The 15,560-nt window shown below is 43.6% G+C and overlaps 1 protein-coding gene across 7 annotated transcripts in view; it reads left to right on the top strand.

Annotated features, from left to right (window-relative positions):
• LOC137347708 (serine/threonine-protein kinase Nek6-like) overlaps positions 1 to 15,560 on the top strand; it is a 275,855-nt gene that overhangs the window by 145,483 nt on the left and 114,812 nt on the right. For all 7 annotated transcript variants that reach the window (XM_068012512.1, XM_068012510.1, XM_068012513.1 and 4 more), the window contains 2 exons: positions 737 to 871; positions 1,821 to 1,883. In XM_068012512.1, the coding sequence (XP_067868613.1) occupies positions 737 to 871; positions 1,821 to 1,883 (198 nt within the window). The remainder of the gene's footprint in view (positions 1 to 736; positions 872 to 1,820; positions 1,884 to 15,560) is intronic.

The following is a 15,560-nucleotide window of genomic DNA, read 5'->3' as shown; positions in this document are numbered from 1 at the left end:
TTATGGGAATGCTACTCTGGAGGACAACCTCCAATAGCCATCAACAAGGACCAGGTGCTCGGCTGCTCTGTCACTTGCCTGAAGGCAAGCCAGTACATAGGCTTTCCTTCCCCATAATCTCCTGCCTCTTCAGCATTGGCAAAGGCTGCTGATTGACTGAGGTGCATTTTGAAGCATTCTAAAGGCTTTTCATTACTTTTTAATCACATTTCCCTTTAATTGTTTCCATCACTTTAAATTTGACTTGCAAACAATGTTCTACTCTCACCACTCACGTGCTTCTTATAGTGACCCAAATCGGCTCTTGAATCTGTTAACAATTTAACGAGCCAAGTATTATGTAATAACACCCAATGAGCAAGACCTCTAAAGTGATTTTATCCCCAGCATAGCCCAATAGCACTGTCAATTACAACTTCCTTATCATCCACCCCAGCTGGTATGAACAAACTCAGTACACAGAGCCATCAAACCTGCGATCTCCTTTTTATGTATGACCCAGTTCCACATGGGTAATGTGCTCCCTAACTGGACCATAATGGGAGCATCTTTATAATGATGGTTAAAAAGTTATATTTGTAGAGCTTAGATCGATTATTTCTGAAATGGTGCACAAACCACAATTTTGAGTATAAATGTGAATTTGATAAAGTTTATTCATCAAAGTCTCTTCCTAAATAGTCACTTTATTGATGAAATAAATGATGCTGAGTGCTTGCTATCTTCCTTTGAACAGAGGCCAACATACACATATCATAGCACACTGGCAGATTTCCGGATAGAGAAGAAAATAGGCCGGGGACAGTTCAGCGAAGTGTATCGAGCAACTTATCTTCATAATGGAAAAGCAGTGGCACTAAAAAAAGTTCAGGTAAGAGAATCTGCCCTAAAGCACCTTAGCATTTCATGAATAATACCCACTTACAGTGTTATAAAGCATCCAGTAAACTCATATAGGGTAAAGTAGTAGCCAAGGACTATCCAATAGTGAGGGAGATTTCCTCGATGTGTAACAATATTGTTTTTTTTATAAATGGGTTTACTGCTACATCACTCAAATCACACACAGGAAATCTACCTTTACTTCAGAAGTTTGGAAAAATTAGAAAAATGAAACCACTCACAGATACTTCTCTTTCTCCCTGGTCGTGCCAGTTATGCACACAGTCAACAGAGCACTTTACTTACATGGATGCAGACAGCTTTATTGCTTTTTCTTAAACCACATTGAAATTGTGCTCAGTGTGGTATTGCCGCAGTTGACCAGCAAAGCCTACGGTGGGGAGGGAGGGACAAAGGTACAACTTGCTCTTGGAGGGGGGCACAGAAAGTGATCTTCCAATTGGACTCTCCCTAAATTTTAGACCAGTGTCTGACATTACATCACAAATACCTCACCAGCCAGTAATCACTAGTCATCACAACCTGGAAAATTCATTTGAAATATTTGTTCACTTCATATCCAGACTCTCTGGAGCACACTGTTAACAGCAGCTCTCCGGTAGGCTCTGAACTTAATACCACTCCAATACTTCCAAATAGGGTCTTGAATATATTTAGAAACACAAGTTGAGGTGGGCAACACAACCTTTTGTATAATGTCACATGTCTTGCATCTTTATGTCACAAAAATATTTTATGCTATGCATAACAAAGTATAATTACGTCAAGTGCTGATATTGCTTCATAGGACTCACCAACCACAGCAAGTGGCTTATTAGAGGGGAGAATCATGGATTACAATAGCTGCACTGCTATGATGCTTGGATGCTAACTATTTTCATAAAATTAGATTTCTTATTTTTGATTGTCTTTTTAAGGTGTTTGAAATGATGGATGCTAAAGCAAGGCAAGACTGCATCAATGAGATTGACCTTTTAAAGGTAACGTGTTAAGATTCTGGAATTGTAACCAGATATCCTTCTAGAATTTTAACCTTTAGTTTACTAAATTAATTATAATAGTAAATTCTGCCAGGTATTGGACATCAGGTAACAGTTCAATTAGAGCAAGAATCCAGAGTCAGTAAAAACTCAATTGTAAACAAGTTTCCTTCTCTGAAGGACATTTGTAAACTAGTTGGATTCTATTGACTGTCATGATCATTTTTACTAGTGCCAACCCACAAATGACTGCATTTATTGAACTCAATTTCAAACTTCTTATGATGGGACTTGAAGTCACAACCTCTGGGTTGTATTACAGAAAGTATTCTATGTAGCAGAACTCCATTGAGTTTTCCAATCTAGAATGCCCGATTTATATTTGCAAAAGTCACTGAACCTGATCAGAAAATCTGTGCTAAATACTCACTTTCCAATTACCCCTCACAGCTGAAAATTCAGCATCAGATTTTTCAATGACTGAACTTTAATAAGCAGTTAAATTTTCTGGTTTTATAACTTTTCACGCATGTTTGTAAATCCTCAGGACGCAGCTAAACACAAATTAATAATCCAGTAACATTACTCCACCTTTAAGTCACCTGTTTGCTAAAATTTAGTGAGAAAATCTAGCCTCAGCTGACCAAGAGCATTGTCTGGTGCTATTGGACCCACTGAGCTTGACAAAACAATTATGTGCATATTTCCCTGAGCTCAAAGGCTGGATACGCAAGCTGCAAACTTCCTTCAACTTTTAACAGAAATGCAGCTGTGAAGCTCTACTGATAGGAAACTCAGTGTAGGGCAGCTGGGGTGCCAGTCTGTTCCCCAAAGTGGTACACTTCATTTAGCAGGCTGGCTGAGAACTGATGAAATTCCTTTCACATATGTTGGCAGCTTTAAGTGTCCCACCACCATCTGGGACTCGCAACATGTTGATGAAAGCTGCCTAGGCCAAGCTGCTTAACTGTTACACCAGTCAATTATCATATGTGGTTATTAGAAAAAAATCCAAGATCTCTCTATCGACTACACTGTCTCATTTGACTCAGTTGGTAGCACTCTTCCCTCTGAGTCGTTAAACGCCATTCCAAGGACTTGAGCACATAAATCTCAGCTAACGCTGAAGGGCAGCCACGTTGTGCTAGGAGTCAGTTTCACTTTTGGCAGAGGTGGGAAACTGGCAGGTGCAGATCGGCTGTCCATTTTAAACCCCATTCATGTCAAGCAAATTTGGACCGGGTGTGTATAACAGGTGACCAATCCGCTGTCATCATTCTCCTGCCCCTGCCTACACTGAAAGTGACTCCCACTGTCTTTTGGATGAACATTAAACCAGGGAGGCCCCGCCTGGAAGTCCCGCCCTCAGAGAGCTGCCGACCAATCAGAGGCTGGCAGCTCTTCCACTGAGCAGCCCCATTGCGGAGGTGGCGGCTGCTGCTAATGGAGCAATTACCCAAGGCCCAGGATTAGCGCTGGACCAAGTCACAGGTAGGTCAGGGCAGGAGGGGTCTTGCGGGATGGGGGTCGCGGGGGAGGGGGCTGTAGGAAGGTCAGTAGCAAGGGCAGGGGGATGGCTCCCCACTTCCCGATGCCAGGTCCCTTTTTCAGGCACTAAGTGCCTTTTAATGAGGGACCCTCCCACCCCCACCTGGCACCGTTTGGCTAATTGCAGTGGGATGAGGCCCTTAATTTGGGATTAATTGCCCCATTCACAGGCCGTCCCGCCTCAAACTAAATCTTGGCGGAGGCGGGAAGATAGTGGGATCCACCCACCACTTTCCCACCCGATTTTATGCTCTCCCCGCCTTCAAACTCACCATGGGGGGGAAGCATAAATTTTCCACCCCTCCCATGTATCACTTTTATACAGCTTCTAGCAACTAGTTATCGGGTCACGTTGTGAGCAGGTCACCTTGAGTCTCACAGATGAGGAATGGTGCACGGTGTTGAGGACAAACTAAGGAAAAGAGCACAGGAAACTACATTTAGCAAAGGTAGTGCTTGGGTGTTCAGCGTCTGCTGTGGCAGTCATACTGTTAGCATTACATCTAACCTATTTACATTACAGCCCTGTAGTGATTGCATTTATTTCACATTTCAGTGATCCCAAGGTTTACAGTTGGGGATGCCCTGCTTCAGTTTAGTTCATGTGCCAGGATTAATGTGTTGAATTTTACTGCTCAGTTGAAAATAGCAGAAGATTTCCATCAGGAATTTTTTTACCAGCCTGATACAAATCTCTACTTCCCACAGCCCAGGCCTACAGTGAGGGCTGTGGGGGATGTGTTGAATTGTTGGACACAGTAAATTACTGCACAGTGCTTTCCCCTTTGGTGGTTCAGTGAAGTTGTCCTGTGAGTTGCACAGCCATCTAGACTTAAAGACCCCAGTTTGAATCGCTGGTCTGTGCTGAGCTTCCCAACTAAGGCTGTGATAGGGGTCCTGCAATTAGCTTCAGCACCATAGGCTTGGCAGAGGAAAGTCAGATGATGTTCCCACTCCTGAGTGATATCCAACATCGGCAGCTGCAGGACACCAGGTGAAGTCTGGGATATGCCAGCTGTGATGCCACAATCAAATAACTGGCCAGTACTCGGCCAAGGCTCACACGTGTGGTACTAAAGGACAGCCAGGGTCTGTTAAACAATATCCTAGTAAGATGTTGACACCTGTAAGAGATGGAGGGTGGTTGGGGTGAAACTGGAGCCCCAGACCCAAGGTAACTGAGGCAGTGTCACCGGGGCCAGTCCAGCAGGTCCGGCAATGGTTGGGGGGGTGGGGGAAGTAGGGCGCACATTGAGATTTTAACAGAGGGGCGGCCTTTGCCACTGGGGCTCTTCCAGCGGCACTGCCGATACTCTTCTTCAACTTTGTCTTAGGCAGTCCCCATACTACAGAGCTGCTGGCCCTCTTAAAGGGATGAGAATCCCAGTGCCGGGCAGCAGTTAATTGCCTGAGCGCCGCTGAATTGTGCTGGGGGCGAGGGGGGGGGGGGGGGGGGGGTGGGAGGCGCAGGGTGCTGCTCTGAAAGGCCGAGGCGACATTCCTCTCGCCTTTGCGGCCTGGCTCGGGGAGCCCCGCCGGCTGACTAAACCCAACCCAAACTGTGCACAGCCAGTTTTGCTCATGTGCATGGTATCCAACAGCAGGAAGAATGTGGGCTTGAGATTTCCCAATTGAGGATTTTATGGTGTATTGCTGGAATATCTCACACAGTGGTAGAGCAGTGACCTGAAATTCCAGCTTCAGATGATTCAAACAATTATTCAGCAGCTTTGCTCTTGTGTGGAATGGAATAAATGGAAATTAAAGGGATAGGCACACTTAAAGGAAACTGGTTATATAGGAGGACAAAAATTTATTTTGGCCTCTGCCAAACTTCAAACTAGATATCAGATATTTTTCACCCATGGCCAAGGCTGGGAGGAAGGGAAGAAGAGGCAGGCAAAAGTGAAATGAAAAGATGCTCCTCTTGGCTCCTCAGGATGGGTTATTTTACGATTCTCTTTTATCTTATCTTTTGTTGGTGGTCACGAGGGCTGCTAAAGAATCCTGAGCAAGGCTGGTCTGACAAGTTTCTTGATGGGGTCCTTTAAAAGGTGTGAGGCCCCTATTTTACCTATAATGGGATCAATGCCTGTGCAGATTGGACACAGGCAGTCCCACTGCTAAGTTGGTGTGCTTTGTGCCTGTTTTACGCCCAAAGGAACTGCTGCAATGCATACCAATTTCAGCCCCTATGAGTGTATGGCTAACTTATGAATCATCTTAAATCTAAGGATTGCCCAATGTTAACAGCTCTTTCATTCATAATACATCATCAGTGTCAGCCTTGGCTCAATGGTAGCAATCTGAGTCAGAGGCTTGTGGATTCAAGCCCCACTCCGGAGACATAAATTCAGAATCCGGGCTGAAACTTCAGTAATGATTAGTTGTGGCCTGAAACTCAGCTTCACTTCTTGCGAGCATGTTGTAAGGCTGACCCCTGGAGAAGGCACCATGGAAAGGCACAGAGGCAGCCACCTCCTGCAGGTGCACCTCTACTTCACCAGATGTCACACAGAGGGTGAGGTGATGGGTTGCTCTGTCACTTGACTGTAGTCTCATGCATGTATCTTGGGTTTTATTCCCTTTCAGTTTTACCCAGTCCTTGGCAATGCCTTCTGTACCTTTCATCAGGCTGTAAAAAAAAAATGTTTCCAATTCTGACATTTTCCCTTAATTGTTGAATCCCTTCAAATTCCATCGATACTGCAACTTCCTGCTCCCACCACTAGACTGCTTCCTACAGATGTCCAAATTTGCACCTGAAGTTATGCATAATTTATGATAATGAGTTGACCATGGAAAATTGGGTGTAAACAATACAGTTCCCTTTGGGTCAGTATAATAGCTGCTTCAAACCACTCAAGTGTAAACTGTATCCATTGTGGGAAATCTGAGCTTTGATGTTCATTCTACCTGATGTTAGAAGACCGTGAATTATGAAATATAAACCAATCTGGTTAGATGAACAAATAACATAATTGTAGTTTCAAAAATAAGAACAGGGCTGTCATTTACTGTTTTTCTGTCTATTGGTCTCGTAAGTCATGCAAAACGTGGATAAAAATTAGCCAACAAGAACCTGCATTTCTGTAGTGTAGTATAATGTATTAAAACATCCTAAGGGAAGTCACAGCAGTGATTATCAAGCAAAATCTAACACCCAGCTGCATAAGGATATATTAAGATAAGGAAAAGACTTAGGTTTTAGGAAGTGTCTTAAAGAAGATGAGAGAGGTAGAGAGGCAAAATGTTTTTGGTTGGGGAATTCCAGAACTTAGGGCCTAGGCAGCTGAACTCAAGTATAAAGATACATTTGACAGGCAGGCTTACCTGAAGTCAATAACATCAGAAGGATATTATGCTTTTTAAAAGCAATATATAGATATGTTGGATTGAATGAGGGTCTTGGGGGGGGGGGGGGGGGGGTGGTGGGGAAGGCAATTGCTGCCCTCTGCCTCTCCCTGAATTTATTTATCCAATAGAGATGTCAGTCCACAAATGGAATGCATTCATTGAAATTCTGACCATTGCTGACTGAAGCAAAATGGCATGGTTTTATCTGGCATAATTGTCACAATCTGTAGCAACAGATTCCTAGGATTCCCAAAATGACTTTTTTTGTGTATTCCAAGGTGTCATTAAGGTGCCATTAGTCAAAGCTAACTGAAAACATACTGAGAAATAGGCCAGTAGTTTACCATTTTTAAGAACCAGAGCAAAATAATAAAGACTGGCATTTTAAACTGTATTGTAATTCCCGGAATTCAGAATGAAATATATTTACTAGTATAACATGCACTATCCAACTGATGACCTTAAATTATTGATTTTAATTTCCAATCATGAGATTAATGTGCTGAGGAGATGTGCCCATTGGGAGCTGAAATTAAAAGTGTCCAAACTCTTTATAATCAAAGAAACTTTTATCCTGTGGACGGGATTCAAGGCCAGGTCCCATGGGTTGAATTGCATTACTTTAACCCACTGTGCACCAAATCACACTTACCATTTCAAAGGTCATTTTTCACATTTTTAATCCCTATCTTGCCACTGGTCAGGATTAGATCATTTGAAGCCCTGTGCTGAACATCACATTAAACATTTAACTGCCTGACCAGCTTTTTCATTTTGAGAGATAGAAAGGCTTTTCTAATCAACCACTTGATAATAAAGTGAACATTGCACTTGTGCTTGAATCCAACGTCATTGTAACTAATGGGTCCAAAACCTGCCAGTTTAAAATCACTGCAGGTAGTATTAAGAACCAAAACGTATGTGATTAGGTGGCTGTCACCTCCTGGCCTGTTCTTCCCATGATCCAAGACCAGTTCCCATCTTTAAGGATGGTTACATTTATAACCCTATCGATGCTGTTCTGTACATTATAGACTTATTTGAAAAATTAAAAACACCACAAATACATAAATTACACAGCTAAGCTTTACAGACTTAATATGAAACCCCCTCCCCGCCATTTGTTTTAGCTACTATATAGGGACCAGCTGAGGAAATCTAAAGTGTTTTTGTTAAGAACGTTTTTTTTTAGGGAAAATTTTTTCATGCTAATGGTTAGGATCTGGGATGCACTGCCTGAGAGTGTGCTGAAGCCAGAGTCCTGGCCTTCAGTAGGGAATTGGATAATTATCTGGAGAAAAAAACTACAGGGCTACAGGGAAAAGCAAGGGAGTGGGACTAGCTGAGTTGCTCTTGCAGAGAGCCAGCACAAACACAGCTGGCCTAATGGCCTCCTCTGTGCTGTAGCCATTCTATGACTCTAACTGCAGATTTCGTCATTTAGCCTTCATGCAATGACTTGATTCAGTCAGGTTCTCAACTAACTGCTGCTCTGGTTACTTCTTATGATGATGATGACATTGAACATGAAATCTAGTAACATAGGAACAGGATTAGACCATTCAGCCCCTCAAACCTGTTCCACCATTCAATTAGTTTGTGGTTGATCTTTCTCTAAACTTCACCTACTTGCCTAGCGGAAGTGCTCTTTAATACCCTGCCTAACAAAAATCTATCAATCTCAGTCTCAAAACTTCAGTCTTAACAGCTTTTTTGGGGAGAGAGTTCCAGATATCCATTACCTTGAGTGTGACGAAGTACTTTCTGACTTCACCCCTGAATAGCCTAATCTCTAATTTTAAGAAATCTGACCTCCAAAATCCAATCGATCCTGGATAAATTATGTCTGCTGAAGCATTTTCATTTTAATTAGAGCATGGGATTCATCTTGCTAGATATCACTGTAATGGGACTGGGAAAACAATAGAATTTATTCCATTCTACCTATCATATCTCCAGTTATAGCGGATAATCTAACCTTCCATGGACTGCACCTGCCCTATTCCACTCAGTGTCCAGTCTTACAGCTAACTTCCTCCCCTTAGAGATACGAACATATGAATTAGGAGCAGGAGTAGGCCACTCGACCCTTTGAGCCTGCTCCACCATTCAATAAGTTCATGGCTGAACTGATTACTCCATATTTCCACCTTCCACCCCCTTATCAAGAATCTATCTACCTCTGCCTTAAAAATATTCAAAGAATCTGCTTCCACCGCCTTTTGAGGAAGAGAATTCCGAAGACTTATGACCCTCTGAGAGAAAAATTTCTCCTCAGCTTTATCTTAAATGGGAAACCCCTTATTTTTAACAGTGACCCCTAGTTCCAGATTCTCCCACAAGGGGAAACATCCTTTCCACATCCACCCTGTCAAGACCCCTCAGGATCTTATATGTTTCAATCAAGTCACCTCTTACTCTTCTAAATTCCGCGGACACAAGCCTAGCCTATCCAATCGTTCTTCGTAAGACAGCCCGCCTATTCCAGGTATTAGTCTAGTAAACCTTCTGTGTACTGCCTCCAACGCATTTACATCTTTCCTTAAATAAGTACTCCAGATGTAGTCTCACCAATGCCCCGTATAGCTGAAGCATAACCTCCCTACTTTTGTATTCAATTCCTCTTGCGATAAACGATAACATTCTATTAGCTTAACTAATTACGTGCTGTTCCTGCATACTGACCTTTTGCGATTCATGCAGTAGAACACCCGGATCCCTCTGCATCTAAGAGCTCTGCAATCTTTCACCATTTAGATAATATGCTTCTTTTTTGTTCTTCCTGCCAAAGTGGACAATTTCCCACTTTTCCACATTATACTCCGTTTGGCAGGTCTTTGCCCACTCACTTAACCTACCTATTTCCCTTTGTAGCCCCCCTGATGTCCTCTTCACAAGTTACTTTCCGAGCTATCTTTGTGTCATCAGCAAATTTAGCAACCATACCTTCGGTTCCCTTCATCTGAGTCATTTATATGAAGTGTATATTGCGGTAATACCTTCATTAATTAACAGAGCTACCCCTCCACATTTTCCTAGCTTCCTGTCCTTCCTAAATGCCATGTACCCTTCAATATTCAGGTCCCAATCTATGTCATCCTGCAGCCATGCCTCTGTAGTGGCTGTCAGATCGTACTTATTTATTTCTATTTGAGCTCTCAGTTCATCTGTTTTGTTTCGAATGCTATGTGCATTCAGATACAGAGCCTTTAGTTTTGTCCTTTCATTATTTTTGTAACCTCTAGCCTTATCTGTTGCTTTACTCTTAGATTTGTACGCTCTGACCCTTCTTGTCACTGTCTTATCATTTCCCATATTAATACCTTTCTCTCTTGCCTTGTCTTTACTCCTTGATTTACCATATCTTCCCAAATGTGATCCCTTGCCCCCACTGTTCAGTTTAAAACCCTCCCTACTTCCCTAGTTATGTGGCTCGCTAGAACACCAGCCCCAGCACAGTTCAGGTGTAGACCGTCCCAACGGTACAGCCACCACCTTCCCCAGTACTGGTGCCAGTGCCGCACGAGCCGGAACCCACTTCTACCACACCAGCCTTTGAACCACGCATTAATTTCTCTAATCTTATTTGCCCTGTGCTAATTTACACGTGGTTCAGGTAATCATCCAGAGATTATTACCTTTGATGTTCTGCTTCTTAATTTGGTGCCTAGTTCCTCATACTGACTATGCAGAACCTCTTTCCTTGCCTTGCCTATGTTGTTGATACCTACATGGACCATGATGACTGGATCCCCTTCCTCCCACTGTAAGTTCCTCTCTAGCCCTGAGCAGAAGTCCCGAACCCTGGCACCGGGCAGGCAACACAGCCGTCTGGACTCTCACTCTTTGCTGCAGAGAACAGTGCCAAACCCCCTAACTATACTGTCCCCTACTACCATTACATTCCTTTTTTCTCCCTCCACTTGAACGGCTTCCTGTACCATGGTGCCATGGTCAGGTTGCTCATCCACCCACGATATTTTTAATGATGTGCTCAAGCAGACATAGACAGCATAAGCCTCTCAGAAACATTTTGCTTTGGGACTGTTTCTCTGAGAATTACTAAAACTCAAGCAGGTTCACCCCCCCTCCCCGCCACCACCCACCCCCCCCCCCCCCCACCCCCATACACACACAAATTCAAGTCCACATTATGCCAGCTGGTCTCAGTAAAACCTTGCTGATTTGAGTCTCTGCTCATCTCATGCCCAGGGTACTTGCAATATGAGGTACCAGCCTACAATTACAAGGTTCAGGGATAAAGCGCCACCCAAAATGAACACAGCCAAATCTGTGAAGATCAATGCCATCTGAGTTTAATTTTGATTTCTTGTATAAAGGGATATAAAAGGAGTATTGTCCTCAGGAATTTCTGGGTTGCAAAGCCAGAAATTCCTGATATAAACAAACTGCTGCTTGGCAGGAGCCCATATGTTGGCAGACTAGGAGTCTGAAGCAGCTTTTTCAATAATGCTTTTTTTTATAGCAGTTTAATCATGGTCATTTTCAATCAGAATTTTTTCTATCAAGGCTGTCAAGTTTAAACTCATTAAACTGACTGGGACTCACAGGGCACACTGGTTCTGTTGTTACTGCTGGTAATAACCTAGGATATTCTAAGCATAGTCACCTCCCTAGTTAGACATATGTTAAGTAATATGTTCAGCCCACTGCACTCTCCATCTGTTCAGTGTCTGAATATTTGGGATTAAAAGTTTCATCTTCGAGGAGTATCCATATCACAAAAATGAATGCTTACTTTTTAAAATGCATAAAGCTAGCAATCATGATTTGTGAGACAGTGGCCTGTGTGTAGTTCAGTGCTACTGTGTTTTACAGGTAGAGAGCAGTGTTTCTGGGATTCTTAAAGTCATGGCTAGGAATATCTCAATGTTTATACTGTTTTACGCAGAGAGCTGGTAACCAGGACACTTGAGGTAGCAGCTGAGAGTATTTCAATGTTGTAATATCTCAGAAGTAGAGCGCTGATGGTTAGCGTTCTAGAGCCTGCGGATTGACCAGGAGTCTCTCAATGCCACAGTGCCTTCTCTGTTAATGGGACTTTCGACAGAGACAAGTGGCCCCAACATTAACCCACAGCGGCTTCTGAGCAATGGGGTGGAATTGCGTGGCTGAAACCTGAAAGCCAGCTCACAGAGTTAGAATCGGCAACCTTGACTCAAGTGAACCAGTTTGACTTCTGGGTTTCGTGTTTCCAAGCTGTGCAGCGGGCATGATGAATACCTGTATGACATGATCTCAATTGTATTTATAAGGACGATGCACAAATGGAAATTGGAGCTGTTCAGGATGGTGATCATAAAGCAAAGGCAGCACCCAAATTCAATGATGCATCACTGGAATTACTGTTGGGTGCAGTCAGGAGCAGGAGGGACATAATTTTTCCCAGCAATGGGAGAAAGAACCTGTGACTTTCACCAAGAAGGTGTAGTTGGAGGTGAGCAGCAGGAACATGGTATCCCAGTCGTCGATGCAGCATAGGAGGAAGCTTAATGACCAAACGAAGCCAGAAAAAGTGAGTACATTTGCTATTTCAATGACATCCTGTGATTTAAGCCCCCCACTTTCACTCTGTCCTGTTAAACGTTCTTCATCACATCACTCCTCGCACCCACTCAGCTTTCAGCAGCATCTGGCTTCACTTTCTATGCACTTCATTATTTCCCCATTTAGTTATCCACTGTTGCTACTCACCCCAATCCTTGTGCATGTGATGTATCTGTCTCATAGTCACCCTCACTGAATGATCAATAGCTGACCTTCATTCGTTCACAGGTCCGTTTTCTTCGTCCCTTATAGGAGACGAAGTTGCAAAATGTAAGGGAGAGGGAAAGGACTTGAGGACCGGGCCACAAATAGTCCGGTTAACTGATGCAGAAAAGGAGGCCCGAGAGATAAGTGGCACATCTGCGTCTCTCTCAATCAGAGATGGAGAGACAGGGAGCTCACAGATAGCTGGTGACAGAATTACAAATGCCTCTGACACATACATGCTGACTTTATTTCATCATGACTGAACTAATGGAAGACTGAATATGTTGATTGTTAAGATTGTGACTTTGCCATAACTAACTCAGATCCCTTTCTTTTGTCTTCCAGTACCTTCACACATACAGCAAATATCACAGAACATGCATGAGGACAATCCCTCAGAGGACCTCATTCCTTCTGAGGGTGCACCATCACGGGACTTACTGCCATGCACCAGCACAAATACTCACACTTTGATGGGTCCACTTACACAATTAGTTGTGTTTTCATCTAGCGTTTCACACCTCAAGTGAGCACGAGCAGACACTGGTGGCAGGTACAGCTGTGAAGAGTCCACATCAGGGCAGAATCCTTTCCAAGCTCTGCTCAGCTGAACACAGATGCTGAATCCCAGGGACCATCAGTGAGGAGGATGCTGGAGGTGCATCAGCAATTTAGCCAGGTACTGTGATGGAAACCACACCTGCCAAATGGAAACATATTAATTTTGTCACAGGGAACACGATTTGAACTTTTACTGGACATTGAACATAACTTGTTTAAAAAGACCACAGAGCTGAATGGCTGAAAACATAGCTGCACATTTGCATTCTGAGAGACAGTTGCATAGAGAGACAATGGGAGTGCTCCCTGATTCAATTAGCAAGATGGGTTTTGTCTATAGTGATGATCAAAAGAAATTGAGAGCCATTGGCTGTGTAAGAGCCAGAACCTTCCCCACCCCCCCCCCCCCCCACCCACCAAGTGTGTCTAGTAAGCTTTGAAGTATCAACAACTCTCACAGGCGATGCTGTTTCAAACAAAGAGCTGGTCACATGACTAACCTGCTGGCCAACCTGGGAACTGTTGAATCGTGCCACACAGAAAGGTTTGGGGCAAACTGCAATTGAACTTCAAGAAGAAAGCACGGCTCTCTCCCTATCTCTCTCTCTCTCCAACAAAGTTCCAGGTACCCACAGAAGCAGCTGAAGCCTCAAAACAGAAGACTTCTTCAGCCTTCTGGTACCAGCAAACCAAGTTTGAAAGTATGCATTGGGCCCTAATGAGAACTGCAAGAATTAACTTCAATCAAATACTTTAGAACAAAACTAAAAACTAACTGAATTCCATCTACTACTCCAAATCCTCCCCCTTTAATTCTTTCTCCTCCTCTGTATCCATTTGTGTGTGTGTTTATCGCGTATGCATACTAGCGTGCTTGCGCCATGTATTTTTAGTAACTTTAACTGAGTTAGAGTGTTAAGGCTAATAAACTTACACCTTTCCTGTTTAAACCTAAGAAAGCCTGTCTGATTGGTTTGTTTACAGTTACAATTAGAGAGCAGTGAGCCCGGACTCACTGAGGTGAAGCTAAAAACAATGTGTTTTAAAAGTTAAGCCCTGTTACAGCCAAACCCAGAAAGGGGCCAAAGGGGAGCCTGAGACCCCTTCCTCACACGGTCGTAACTGTACTGATAGACAATCTACACTAGAGGAGTGGATGGAGGAATCCAACACGATCACTAATGAATTGATGGCGCAGAGAATTGTGAGAATGTCTGTCATAGATAGTGGACGCCTCCATGGAGCTTCAAGCATGACTTTCAAGTGACTTCATGTAGGCCATGAGCACAAATGTACAGGAGATGTCTGTCACCTTAAGCAGGATGATGGATACCTCATCCAAGGCTTTACAATGTGTCACTGATCTCCAGCAAGTTGATCTGCAGCAGAGTAGTAGGAGTGATGTGGCATAGGGCCAGGAGAAGGATGATTGGAAAAGGGAACGTGCTCATGGGAACTCCATTTAAGGTACGCCTACTTCTCACCCAATGCCATCCCCCCCTCCCACCTCCATTTCAGACAGTACTGACATGCTGCCTTGTCTCCTAATGGCCAAGTCTTTCCCTGCACATGTGCAGGTGGAACAGTCTTTTGCTGGGCCTTCAGATGCTCTAAAAACCCAAAGGATGAAAGCTAAAAGCATCGCAATAGTCAGGACAGGAATCTGAGCAGTCTGTCTCTGCCTCTGCTGAAGCCACACATGATGCACTTGTAGGAATGTAAATCGAAGAAATTGTAAGGCACCAAGGATGTTTGCATGTGCATGGATGTTTGGCAAAATATTATGTTGTTAATTTTCCTTTGTGTATAATGCCACATATAATTTATTGATTAGCACCACTTCCACATCTTGTCCATTGTTGCTTCCTGAGTGTCAGCAGGCCCTTTCACTTGTTGTGAATGTCAATACGTGACGGGATCCTTTTGGTGGATGAGTGGTTGAATGATTGTTTAGTAGTTTAGTACACAGGGAGGGGGTGAGGGTGAGGGATAGTCATGATGAGGGAATCACAACAGGATTTTATTTCTTATGTTTTACACCAGGTGAATCTATATAATATAAGGGCATCCTGGGCTGCAATGTGGTCTGGTGGTGTTGGGTGCCCCATCTTCAGCCTCCTCCTCCCCCTCCTCTATCTTCTCCTCATTCACAGATGAATGATGAGCCCCTTTGTTCTCCTGCAGCAGCAATTCTCATTGCTGAACAATGTTATGCAGTTCCAGTTTATAAAAACTCTTGGTTGCTATGGTGGTGCTCCGTTTGTCAATGGCACCCTGTACCTCAGGGAATCCAGTCAGAAAGGCGAATCCGAGTGTGCGCTCATTCTGGCTATTGTCATCATGGGAAATTTACAAAACCCCCAGCCCTGGCAAGCAATCCATCCGTCACCTAACTTATGCAATTTTGTGCTGTGGAATGCGAGCCCCTTGCGATGT

Source organism: Heterodontus francisci, chromosome 32 (genome assembly GCF_036365525.1).
Source record: "Heterodontus francisci isolate sHetFra1 chromosome 32, sHetFra1.hap1, whole genome shotgun sequence".
In the NCBI taxonomy this organism is placed as follows: Eukaryota; Metazoa; Chordata; class Chondrichthyes; order Heterodontiformes; family Heterodontidae; genus Heterodontus; species Heterodontus francisci.
Note: the sequence above shows the minus strand (reverse complement) of the source record. Positions and strands in the feature narration are given on the sequence as shown.